The following is a 12,395-nucleotide window of genomic DNA, read 5'->3' as shown; positions in this document are numbered from 1 at the left end:
TGATCCTAGAGTTAGTTCAATGTTTAGCTAAACTGGCTGCCCCAAAGTCCCAGGGGTCCCTTGTCTCCAGGCCGCCTGTGCACTGGGTCTGGTCTGGGTTTGTTTTATGTGGGTGCTGGGTATCTGGGCTCAGATCCTCCTGATTGTGCTTTATTGATCTATCTCCTTAACTCCCAGAATAATGTTGTTTGTTTGTTTTGAGAAAGGGTCTGACTGTGTAGCCAATTGGGGCTTGTAATTCTATTTGTAGACCAGGCTGGCATTGAATTCACAGAGCTCTGCTTGCCTTTGCCCCTGGAAGGTTGGAATTAGAGGCTGGCCTCAAATTCCCTATATAGCCAAGGATGGTCTGCTCTTTCTGTTTCTGGGATTGTAGATGTGAGTGGCTATCAGGGGGTGATTTGGAATTTTGGTGGTAGATTATTTTTTTGGAATGGGGCTTCAGCTGGGGTTGCTATTTTTTTAAATTTATTTAATTACTATATCTACATACACTGTAGCTGTCTTCAGTCACACCAGAAGAAGCTGTCAAATCTCATTACAGATGGTTGTGAGCCACCATGTGGTTGCTGGAATTTGAACTCAGGACCTTCAGAAGAGCAGTCAGTGCTCTTAACCACTGAGCCATCTCTCCAGCCCCCTGGGGTTGCTATTTTAAGTGGGATCTTTTAGAGGTCTTGCTCATGGTTTTGGCAGCCCTGGCTGAGGACATTTGGGAATATTTGCTACCCCTGCCGAGGTGGCGGAAATAGCAAGGAATCTCTTGGGAAGGTGGCTATAGCTTGGGTCAGAAACTAAGAGATTTCTGTAGCCTCTGGGAGGCGTGAGGTGGACGGGCTCCAGCCCCCCCCCCCCTTTTTTTTTCCTTCGAGACAGGGTTTCTCTGTGTAGCCCTGGCTGTCCTGGAACTCACTCTGTAGACCAGGCTGGCCTCGAACTCAGAAATCCGCCTGCCTCTGCCTCCCAAGTCCTGGGATTAAAGGCGTGCGCCACCACGCCCGGCCATTTTGTTTGTTTGTGATGGGTTTGGGGAACTGTGGGTCAGGTTTTTTTTTTTGTCAGAGACTTATAGCTAACATTGAACACTGTGGTGTGTGTGCCAGCATAGAAGACCCATCTTGTCTGTTAGGAGCTGCCTTGCTAATTAGGTAAACTGTGATTAGAGGCCAGTGTGTGTCTGTAGCTCTGGCAGAGGGGACATGAGGCAGGTGTCTAGGCGATTTCGGAAGACCTTTGGGCCACTGGGACAATCCTAGCTGGGGCCCCTCTGGAAGAGGAATTTGGTCAGAGGAGTAGGAAGTTTGCAAACTGGACAGGGATTTGTGAGGGGGCGCCCACTTAGAAGGGAGTTCCACGCACCTTGCCTGCATAGTGATGGATGACGAAACCCGCGCTCCAGCTGTTGAAGTGCTCGTGGGTGCCCACTGCCGCTTGCAGCTTTTGTAGCAGTGTCTGGTCCGCGCCGCCACCGGTAGCATGCATCGTGGCACACACATCATCTAGCACGCTCATGATGCCTGGGGGGCTCTGAGAGGAGCAGAGGTCCGGCTCAGCCTGGCTGGGGTCCTCCCTGATTGAGCCGGGGCCTGGGAGGGAACTCCTAAATACAAGCTCAAAACGTGATCGCTTTCTTTTCTCTTTCTCTTCCCCTTTCCCTTTCCTTCTTTCCCCACACCCCCATCTTTGTCTTTCCTCTCCTCCCACTTCTGGCGTGCAGGGAATCCGTGCCTCTTTTCCTTCCCCAAGTTGATATTGCTTGGAGGATATTACCAGACTCTGAAAATGTTACCAATGGGAATGTTGAGTAAATAAAAGAAAGGTGGGCAGAAGAATCAATGGATGGGTGGCTGGAAATATATTTCAAATATGGGTTCTCCTCACCCCTCAGGATATCATAAACCCTTTCCAGATACACTGGTTTAGCTCTGGAGTCCCCTGTAATGCCCCCTCCTAAAGTCCTCACCAGCTTGTTTTCGATGAGGTCACACACAATTTTGTTGTTGAAGTATTCGATGGGGGTCCAGCGGATGCCCTCTTGCACATACTCCTCCTGGAGGTGGGGGGCAGTAAGACAGTGTGGAGCCTGCCTCTCCATCTCATCACTCTTCCTTGGGAGGATATCCCTGCCTCTGGTCCTGCTGACATACAGCCAGCAGGAGTTGTAAATTAATACCCTTATTTGAGCTTTGGGCTTTTTTTCCCTCTCTCTCTCTCTAATAATTTTTTTTTATTCACTTTACATCCCAAACACAGTCCCCCTCTCTCCTCTCCTCCCAGTCCCACCCTTACAAACCCCTCCCACCATTCTCTTCTCAGAGAAGCTGGAGCCTATCTTGGGTACCACCCCACCCTGGGATATGTAATCCCAGCAGGATTAGGTATACCCATCCCTTTATTTTATTTTTTGAGATAGGTCTTATGTAGCTCAGGCTACCCCTGAACTCAATAGGTAGCCAAGGATGACCTTGAACTCCTCTTGTCTCTACCTCCTGAGTGCTGGGATGGCAAACGTGCACCACCACGCCTGGTTTATAATGGTTCTGGGGATGGAATCCACAATTTTGCATGTAGGAGGCAAGCTACTCTACTTATTGAGCTACATCCCTAGGCTGTGCTCTTCTAATATTTATTTTAAATCACTTTTTCATTGTCTTTGCTTTGTATGAGCACCTCCAGAATACATCATTTGTGCTAAACCCTTGCCTCAGACTCTGCATTTAAGACGGAGAAAAAAAATCAAAGCAGATTTATTTTCTTTTTCAGATGCTGGGGTTGGAATCCAGCAAGTCAGGCTACTCTACTGCTGAGCTGTACACTTGAGAGTTCTTGGCAGCGATTTCTGTGCTGCCCCTAGCTCTCTACCCATGTGTCGATTGCTACCTGGCACAAAGCAGTTGCTCAAACAACTGTATTTTTTTTCTACCTTTCTTTTTTGTTTTTTTTTTTTTAGCTCCTCCTTCCTTCCTTCCTTCCTTCCTTTCTTTCTTTCTTTCTTTCTTTCTTTCTTTCTTTCTTTCTTTCTTTCTTTCCACTTCTTCCTCCCCCCTCCTCTTTTCCCTCCTCTCTCCTACCTCTCCTCCTCCTCCTTCTTTGAGATAGGGTCTCTCTATGTTGCCCTGGATGTTCTAGATCAGGCTGGCCTCAAACTCACAGAGCTCCTGCCTGCCTCTGCTTTCTGAGTGAGTGCTGGGATTAAAGGTATGCACTACAACACACAACTCTATGTTTCTTATTTAAATTGGATTCCCACCTCTGCCTCAGCAGCAACCTCTATGTTCTGGTTTCAGGCATGCCCTGCATGTTCCTCCTGCTCTCTCCCCACTCCTATTCCAGGCTGGCCACAAACTCCCTATGTAGTCAAGGATGACCTTGAATTCCTGAGTGCTGGGATGAAAGGCATGCAGCACCACACCCAGTTTATGCAGCCGGTGATGGAACTCACACCTTCATGCATGCTAGGCAAGTGCGCTCTACCAACCGAATGGCATTCCTAGCTTTCCTTTTCTCTTTATAAATTATATGTGGTATTTTGTTATAGTAGCAGGAAGCTGAATCTAATGCAGCGAGCAGAGAGAGGTGGAATGAATTTGTGTGTGGGGGTCCTCAGTGGCATAGAGACCCTTAGGCTTGACGTGCTGTCTTGTGACACTTGGCTGCCCTGCCCACCTGCTCTGCCTTCAGCGTGAGCTCAATAAAAATCTGCTGCAGCTTTTCATTGACGAAGTTGATGCAGAACTGCTCAAAGCCATTTTTCTGTGGAGGAGAGGAAAGGGCCTTTCTGTTAGTGGGCTATGCAATGTCTCTGGCAAATACTGGGTGAGCCTAGGTGACAGACAGACAGGATTGGGCTGAGGGTGAGGGGCAGCCAGAGCCAAACCTGGAAGATCTCAAAGCCGTAGATGTCAAGCACGCCGATGCTGTATTCTTCCTGAGGCTTCTGCATGGCACGGTTGATGGCCTATGGGAGGGTAAAAATGGGGCCAGTGGACACATGGCCAAACCCATGCCACTGGTCACCACCTTCTTGTTATATTTTAAAAACTCCTTTTTCCTAATTCGTGTATGTATGTGTATCTGTGTGTGTGTGTGCTAAAGTGCATACATTTGCATGCCATAGTGTGCATAAGGAGGCCAGAAGATAGTTTAAAGGAGTCTCTTCTCTCTGGGTTCTGGGATTCACACGCAGGTCATCAGGCTTGATGAGATCCTTTATCCAGACTCATGCCTGGCTTTTAAAACTGTGGGGTGGCAGGAGGCTTAGTGGATAGAGATGCTGATGATAGGCTAAATGATGTTGAGTTTGATCTCAGGAATCCACATGGCAGAAGGAGAGAGCCAAACCCCTCAAGTTGATCTCTGACATCCACACATACATTGCAGCATTCAGACACACATGCAACACAATGCACACATGCACACGTGTTGCAGCATTCAGACACACATGCACACATGCACACATGTTGCAGCATTCAGACACACATGCACACAAAGTAAATACATAGGCGTGATAAAAATTAAAATATGGGTTCTGTTGACAGAACTCACATACTCATGCTTGAAAAACAAGCACTTTATCAACTGAGGTCTTGCCCCAGACCTCTACTTATAGTAGGCACAGTAGTACACACTTTTATTCCCAGAAATCAGGAGGCAGAGGTGGGCCGATGTCTGTATGTTTGAGGGCAACCTGACTTACATAGAAAACTCCAGGTTGGGAGATCCTATCTCAAAATAATAAGCAAACAAATAAATGGAAAACCATAGGGTCATTCTATGCAGCTTAAACTGGCCTTCAATTCATAATCTTCCTGCCTCAGGCTCATGAGTGCTGGTGTGTGTTACCATATCTGGCTCCACTAAGTGTTATATGTTTGTTAGTAGTGTGATTATCACTGGCCCTGACATATAATGTCCCCTTCAACTCACTCCACCCAACTCCATACTTATCCCTATGTCTCCTTGACAACCATCGTAGCTCTCAAATGCACCCATCCAGCTCTATCTCCCTTGCTGTGATGGGACTGGGAGGGCTTCAGCAGTCCCTCCACTTGTAGGTTGTCCAAGCTGAAAGCTGCATGTGAGTGTGTATCCTCAGGAACTGGTGAGACGGACAAATAAAGCCTACCTTCCCATTTGTGGGTTCAAATTCCATGGGCTTGTTAAGCACCAGGCATCTGTCAGACTTCCCAGGACTGGTCCTACTCACCTCCACCAGGAAGTCGAAGAGGCGGGCATAGAGTCCCTTGGCCAGTGCGTCACGAGTGTAGGCTGCCTGTTCCACATTGAGGGTCACATCAATGGACTCACTGCGTCCACCCCATTTGCTGTCCATCTTACGGCTGGTCAGCTTCTCTTGCAGCCGCCCACTGTCTATGCCCAGCAGGTAGGCTGGGAAAGCTAAGACTGCCAGGCCAGAGCAAAAGGAAGCAGCTGGTCAGGATCTCTGGACATAGGAGCTTCCCCAGTGACACCAACATGGTTCTCTTGGGATTTGAAGTGGGAAGAAGCAGTCCTTATACTAGAGCCTGATGCCCGACATCACCCACACTCACGGTCTACGCTCTCCACGCGGGCATAATTCCCTTCTTCACAGAAGCTGATGTTCCCCAGGTGCAAGATCCCTGCCACGAGCTGCAAGACAAGCTGCTGCACGCTTGTCGGAATCCCGATGACTTGCATGGCGCTCTGTGGGAAAGACAGGGACAGCTTATGCTACCAACTTTGTTCTCCACCAAGGATCCAGGATTAGATTCCTGGGCCCGTGGCATGAACTCAGGGAGACAAGATGTTTGGTAGCCTGATCTTACTTTGTGTGTGCTAGGCATCTGTGTTCATATATGTGTATGGCAGGCAGAGGTCAACCTTGGGTGTCATTCCTCAGGTACCACCTACCTTGATTTTCTCATTGGATTGGAACTTGATAAGTAGACTAGGTTACCTGGCTGGTGAACCCTAGTAATCTTGTCTTTGCCAGTACTGGTGTTACAAGCAGGGACTATCTTCTCTGGATTTTTTCTTTTCTTTTCTTTTTCTTTTTTTCTTTTTTTCTTTTTTTTTTTTTTTTTTTTTTTTGGTTTTTCGAGACAGGGTTTCTCTGTGTAGCCCTGGCTGTCCTGGAACTCACTTTGTAGACCAGGCTGGCCTCGAACTCAGAAATTCACCTGCCTCTGCCTCCCAAGTGCTGGGATTAAAGGCGTGCGCCACCACGCCCGGCTCCTTCTCTGGATTTTTAATTTTTAAAATAAGTGCTGAGGATTGAACTTGCATGGCAAGTATTTTACTGACTAACACATCTTAACTGCCTGATTTGCCTTGTGTGTGTGTGTGTGTGTGTGTGTGTGTGTGTGATATATGCATTGATATGTTTGTGTAAGTATGCATGTGTATGAGTACACATGTATATGTGAATTCAAGTTTACTTGGAGGCCAGAGATTTACTTTGGGTGTATTCTTCTATTGATCTCCAAGTTAAAAAAAAAATTGGGTGTTAGAAAGACGTGTGTGTGTGTGTGTGTGTGTGTGCGTGCGTGCGCGCGCGCGCGCACAACACTGCCTGTGACTGGAGGTCAGAGAAAAAACTGCAGTTGTCTGTCTTCATTTTTCCACTTAGTTTGGGACAAACTCTCTCAGCTGCTGCATCAGCTAGTCTAGGTGGTTCAGGAGCTGCTGGACCTGTCTCACCGTCTCGTTCTTCATGGAAGCACCGGGATTACACACACCTGGGCTGCCATCTCCCGCTGTTATGTGGATTCAGGAATTCTAAAGTCAGCTCACCAGGCTTGCACTCCAAATGCCTTTTTACCTTCTAAATCTTCTCCCCAGAGCTCCACCTTATTTTTGACACAATTTCTTACTCGTCCTGAAGTTAACTGATTTGATCAGACCAGATGACCAGGGAATCCCAGGATTTTCGGCCTGTCTCTGCTGCCCCAGTGCTGGGGTATAAGCATGTGCTGCCACACCCACCTCTTTTATGTGGCCTTTAGGGATTGAACTCAGATCTTTATGTTTCTACAGCAGGCATTTTTTTTTTCCTTTGGTTTTTTGAGACAGGGTTTTTCTGTATAGTCCTGGCTGTCCTGGAACTCCCTTTGTAGACCAGGTTGGCCTCAAACTCAAAAATCCACCTGCCTCTGCCTCCCGAGTGCTGGGATTAAAGGCGTGCACCACCATGTCTGGCTTTACAGTAGGCATTTTACCCACTGAGCCATTCCTTGGCTCCCTGATATGCCTCTTTCACCAATTTTCTGTATAACCTTGGATAAGTGCCTGAGTCTTTCTGTGCCTCATTTTCCTTATTTGTAACATGAAAAGGTTCCCTGGGGGCTGAACTGGTGGTTGGTGCTTACCAGGGTCTCGCTGAAGTCACTTCGGTCATCAGTGCCTTCCACCTTGTAGGTGTCTGATTGGTTGAGGTAGTAGTAGTAGTCTGGCGTCATGAGTCCTAGGTTCTGCTGCTGCTCCTGGGAGGCCCCTTCCAGAAGCTGGAGGGTGTCAGAAAGTCATGCATCTGACCCAGCCTGGTGCAACCATAGTGGTTGCCTTACCTTCGCACACACTGCCCTTCCCCTGTTCTCTTTCCTCCGTTCCTGGGATCCAGGTGGTCTCCCTCTGCCTCCAGCCCCTTAGACTTCCCCCACGCACCTGGTAGTAGATGTGGAAGTTCCTCTCATTCTCATTCTGCATGACCACACGAGACTTTTCCAGCAGGAAGTTGGAGATCTTGCCTCCATCTGGCTCTCCACCTCGACTGAACTGGATCTCAAAGTACTTGCCCTGAATTCCAGAGAACCACGTTAGCATATCCCTGACTCCCAGGAATATATATGGGGCAAGGATTACAATCTCATGAGCCTCTTCCCCACTTCCTCTTATGATCTGGACTTGTCTCTCTTGCCTCCACTCACTTACTTTTAAATTACACGTATGTATGTATGTATGTGTCCTGTGCTATGGTGAACATGTAGTCATCTGAAGCAACTTGTGGGAGTTAGTTCTCTATCATGTAAGTCCTGAGGATTGAACTTAGGTCCTCAGGCTTGGTGGCAAGCATCTGCTGAGCCATCTCGCTGACCATCCACTTACATATTGACTAAGCTTGCTCTTTTCACCAGTCTTTTCTCTAGATTTCACAGACTGTATGGGGCCACGATCCTTAACATATTCATCTCCTGTGATGCTCTAAGCTCCTGCTAATTGCACTTACCTTTGTGCTCACCTCACGTTTCTCCGCCCCCTCAGCACATTTCAGAAATTTCTATGTTTCTTTTGTGTGTGTGTCCATGGATGTGTGAATGAGAGGGTGCATGCTTGTGTAGGTGTGGGTGTGGAGGCCAGAGGTTAACGCTATGTGTCTTCCTCAACTGTTCTCACCATATACATCAAGGAAAGAACTCTTGAATCCAAAGCTTGACAATTGACTAGTTTTAGCTAACCACTTTGCTGCAAGAATCTCCTGCCTCTACTTCTCACATGCTGGGGATCTGCACTCAGGTCCTCCTCACACTCTTAAATGCTGAGCCTTTTCTCCAATCCCTCTACTTTATTTCTTGAGACAAGATCTCTCAATGAATCTAGAGCTCACTGATTGGCTAGACTGAATGGCCAAAGTGTTTCTCTGGATCCTTCTGTCTGTAGATCCTAGTGTCACAGGTGTGTACTATCATATCCAGCTTTTACATGGATGCTGGGGATTAAATTTCGATCTCTCCTGAGCGGCTCCAGATTCAGTGAGAGACCTTGTCTCAAAAAATAGAACAGAAGGGCTGTATCTATAGTTCAGGAGTAAACAGCTCTGCTCTTTCAGATTACCGGGTTCTATGCACAGCACCCCCATGTCTGTCCACAACCATCTGTTACTCTAGTTCCAGGGTTCTAATGCCATCTTCGGGTATCCAAGCATACCATGCACTCACATGGTACTCAGACACACATTCAAAACATTCATATGTACAAAATAAATACTAATAAAACAAAAAAATAGTTAAGGTGATGAGCTATTGAGGAAGACACCCAACGTCTGGAACCTTTGGAACTCACATACTTGCACGTAAATGTTCATGGGCACACATTAAGTGTGCATCCACACATGCATGCACCCCACACAAAAAGAAACTTGGAGGCTAGGGAGATGATTCAGGGTGTGAAGTACTTGCCATACAAGTCTCTGTGTGTGCATGTATGTTTGTGCAAATGTGTATATACTTGTTTGTATGAATGTGTGCCTGTGTGTGTGTGTGTGTGTGTGTGTGTGTAGAGACAGCAAGTGCTTATTTGAGGTTATAATAACTCACAAAGCGGCTGGAATTGTTGTTGCGCACGGTCTTGGCATTGCCGAAAGCCTCAAGCAGTGGGTTTGACTGTAGGATTATGTCTTTGACGTGCTAGGGGTAGAGCCAGGTAGAAAGAGATCAGTCTGGGTCAGATGGGTGTAACCCACATCTCCTTCCATTCTTGTCTTACCTGGACCTTGTCTCCCCCACCAGACACCTTGGAGATGTAGCCCATGATGTATTTAGCAGCCACTGTCTTCCCAGCTCCGCTCTCCCCACTAGAGGGGGTGGGAGGAAGGAATGGTTAGTGGGCAGTAATATTGAAAAGACCTTTTCTAATGCCTAGTTATTCATTAATTCATGCATTTATTCATTCTTTTACTAAGCACCCACTGTTGCTAAGTTTACTAAGCACCAGCCCTACTCTAGGTTCCAGAGAGTCAAAAGTGATCAAGAAAGATTGAAAAAAAAAAAAAAAAAAAGCCCCTGCCTCAGGGGATGGAGAGATGGCTTAGTGACTAAGAGAACTTGTTAACCCTTGCAGAAGACCTGAGAGTGTTTGCTTCTCTACACCCACATGATGGTAATAACCCCCTGTCATTCCAGTTACAAGTGGTTTAACATCCTCTTCTGGCCTCTGAGAGCACCAGGCATGGATATGGTGCTCCGCTATGCATGTAGGCAAAACAAGCACACACTTAAAATGAAAACAGTAAATTAAAAAAAAAATGCCGTCTCCCTCTCAAAAAAGAAGGGGCTAGTGAGATGGCTCAGTGGGTAAAGGTGCTTGCTGCCAGGCTGAATTTGGTGGAAGCAGAGACCTGATTCCTAAAAGTTGTCCTTTGACCTTCACACTTGTACTGTGGCATGTGGCACCCCCAATAAATATAAATAAGTAAGTCGATATAATTTTAAAGTCCCTTGGGCTGGGAAGATGGCTCAGTACCTGTTGCCAAGCCTGAAGACATGAGTTCAATTCTTGAGATGGTGGGAGGAGAAAACTGACTCTTGGAAATTGTCTTTGAACTCCTACATGCATACGTTGGCAGGCATGCATGCACGCACCCACACACATCCACAAAATAATAAAAAATATAATGTAAAATATCATACCCTCACATTTATTTTACATGTGTGTACATGTTATGAGGGTGGCATATGTGTTGGTGGTGTATGTAAATGCACATGTGCCTATATGCAGAGGTTGGAGGAGCCATATGGTGTGCTGTTCGATCACTCTCTGCCTTATTCCTTTGAGACAGGGTTTGTTACTGAATCTGGAGCTAGGGTTGTGGCCATCAAGCCCCAGTAACACGCCTATCTCAGTCTCCCCCAATGCTAGAGTTACAGGTTTGTGTGTTTACACCTAGCTTTTTAATCTAAGTTCTAGGAATTTGAACTCAGATTCTCATTCTTGAACAGCAATCACTCTTATCTGCTAAGCTATCTCCTCCATCCTGGAGCTTATATTTAGGAGGAACCAAATGGGAAATAATAAAATGAACAAATATACTGATTCAGGAGCCAAGAGATATAAGGAACGTAGAACAGAGCAATAGGGACAGAGGGACGGCACTGCATGGTTCATGACAAACCACCATCGGTGGTCATGTTTGAGGTCATGCCTAGATAGAATGTTCCAGAATCCCTCACCCTGCTGTACCTGATAATGACACACTGGTTCTCACAGTCGATCAGCATATTCCGGTACATGTTGTCGGTGAGGGCATAGATGTGCGGGGGATTCTCATATTGAGCCTGGTGTGGGAGGTCAGGACTCAGCCCAGAGCTTTGGGGCTTTCGGGGTAGGTATGGAGATAATTCCACCCATCCAACCCTGGACTCACCGCGCCCTGATAGAGGTCAATTTCTCGGTCAGTGAAGTAGGGCATCTGCTTGAAGGGGTTTACAGAGATTAGCACTGAGCCAATGTATGTCTTGAGAGGTGGTTAAGAACCATACAGTATCTTGTTTTGCTTTTCAAACTCTTCTTACCCCTTAATCTATCCCAACAAGACCACCCTTTGCTTGGAGAGAGAGATGCCTGAATGTACCTTGTGTCTCTTATGAAATGATGGCTGGATCCAGAAATAGGAGAACGGGTAGTGTAGTGGTTTAGCTCTCCCAAGGCAAGTACAAGTCACTGGGGATGGGGGTGGTGGAATAGGGATGAGAAATAGGAGAGTGGGTAGTGTAGTGGTTTAGCTCTCCCAAGGCAAGGACTTGTACTTGCACATTGTACTGTAGCAGCCCCAGCATCTCAAACCATAGCACTATTGTTACTCGATGTATCCTTCAATCTGCCCGTCCTTCCTCCATTTATTCATCTTCCCCTCCAACCCCGGGCTGGGCTTTCAATGGCCCCTCTGCACTGCCATTCCTTTGGCATCCTTCCCTGTCCCAGTACTTCATCCTCCTGAGCCCCTGCGCTACTTGGGATACAAAAATGTAGTCATCCATGAAGCGTTTGCGGAGGTTGCTCACAATGGCGTCCTCGGTGATCTGGGGCAGCAGCACCATGTCATCCACTCCACTCTGCTTCACGTTGTGACTCTGCCAGTGAAAGCGCTCCTTGCTGCCCTGGGGGTGGGGGTGGGGGTGGGGGTGGTGGAACAGGGATGAGTCCTTGAAGGGGAGCATGGTTGGGCTTCTGAATCACTCTTTCTCAGATACCCCAGTAATGGCTAGGATTTTTGTTTGTTTGGTTTTGTTTTTTTGAGACAGGGTTTCTCTGTATATCTTTGGCTGTCCTGGTACTCACTCTGTAGTAGACCAATCTGGCCTCAAATTCAGAGATCCACCTGCCTCTGCCTCCTGAGTGCTGGGGTTAAAGGCGTGCGCCACCACTGTTAGGCAGTAATAGCTAGTTTTGTCAACTTGGCATGATTTAGAGTCACCTGGAAAGAGTCTCAGTGATGGACTCTCTAGGTCAGTTTGGCCTGTTGCATGTCTGGGGGAAACTGTCTTGATCACCTTAAAGAAAGTGGGAAGATGTGTTCAATGTCCCCAGCCATATGCCAGCCCTTTACTAGGGAATTCTAGGCTAACATTACACCAGTCCTTATAGAGAGAGGGTTGGGTACAAGTAAACATGGGTATTTGTCAGTCTCTGTCTCCAACTCT

At 47.1% G+C, this 12,395-nt stretch overlaps 1 protein-coding gene across 1 annotated transcript in view; it reads right to left on the bottom strand.

Moving 5' to 3' along the window:
• Positions 1-12,395, bottom strand: part of Myo1f (myosin IF) — a 52,058-nt gene that overhangs the window by 20,122 nt on the left and 19,541 nt on the right. The window contains exons 2-14 of the mRNA NM_053214.2: positions 11,715-11,852; positions 11,120-11,209; positions 10,936-11,030; positions 9,463-9,550; positions 9,294-9,383; positions 7,645-7,776; positions 7,350-7,484; positions 5,553-5,685; positions 5,207-5,403; positions 3,878-3,958; positions 3,667-3,753; positions 1,964-2,050; positions 1,360-1,527 (exon numbers count right to left, since the gene is read on the bottom strand). Of these exons, the coding sequence (NP_444444.2) occupies positions 1,360-1,527; positions 1,964-2,050; positions 3,667-3,753; positions 3,878-3,958; positions 5,207-5,403; positions 5,553-5,685; positions 7,350-7,484; positions 7,645-7,776; positions 9,294-9,383; positions 9,463-9,550; positions 10,936-11,030; positions 11,120-11,209; positions 11,715-11,852 (1,521 nt within the window). The remainder of the gene's footprint in view (positions 1-1,359; positions 1,528-1,963; positions 2,051-3,666; positions 3,754-3,877; positions 3,959-5,206; positions 5,404-5,552; positions 5,686-7,349; positions 7,485-7,644; positions 7,777-9,293; positions 9,384-9,462; positions 9,551-10,935; positions 11,031-11,119; positions 11,210-11,714; positions 11,853-12,395) is intronic.

Source organism: Mus musculus, chromosome 17, assembly GCF_000001635.26.
Source record: "Mus musculus strain C57BL/6J chromosome 17, GRCm38.p6 C57BL/6J".
In the NCBI taxonomy this organism is placed as follows: Eukaryota; Metazoa; Chordata; class Mammalia; order Rodentia; family Muridae; genus Mus; species Mus musculus.
Note: the sequence above shows the minus strand (reverse complement) of the source record. Positions and strands in the feature narration are given on the sequence as shown.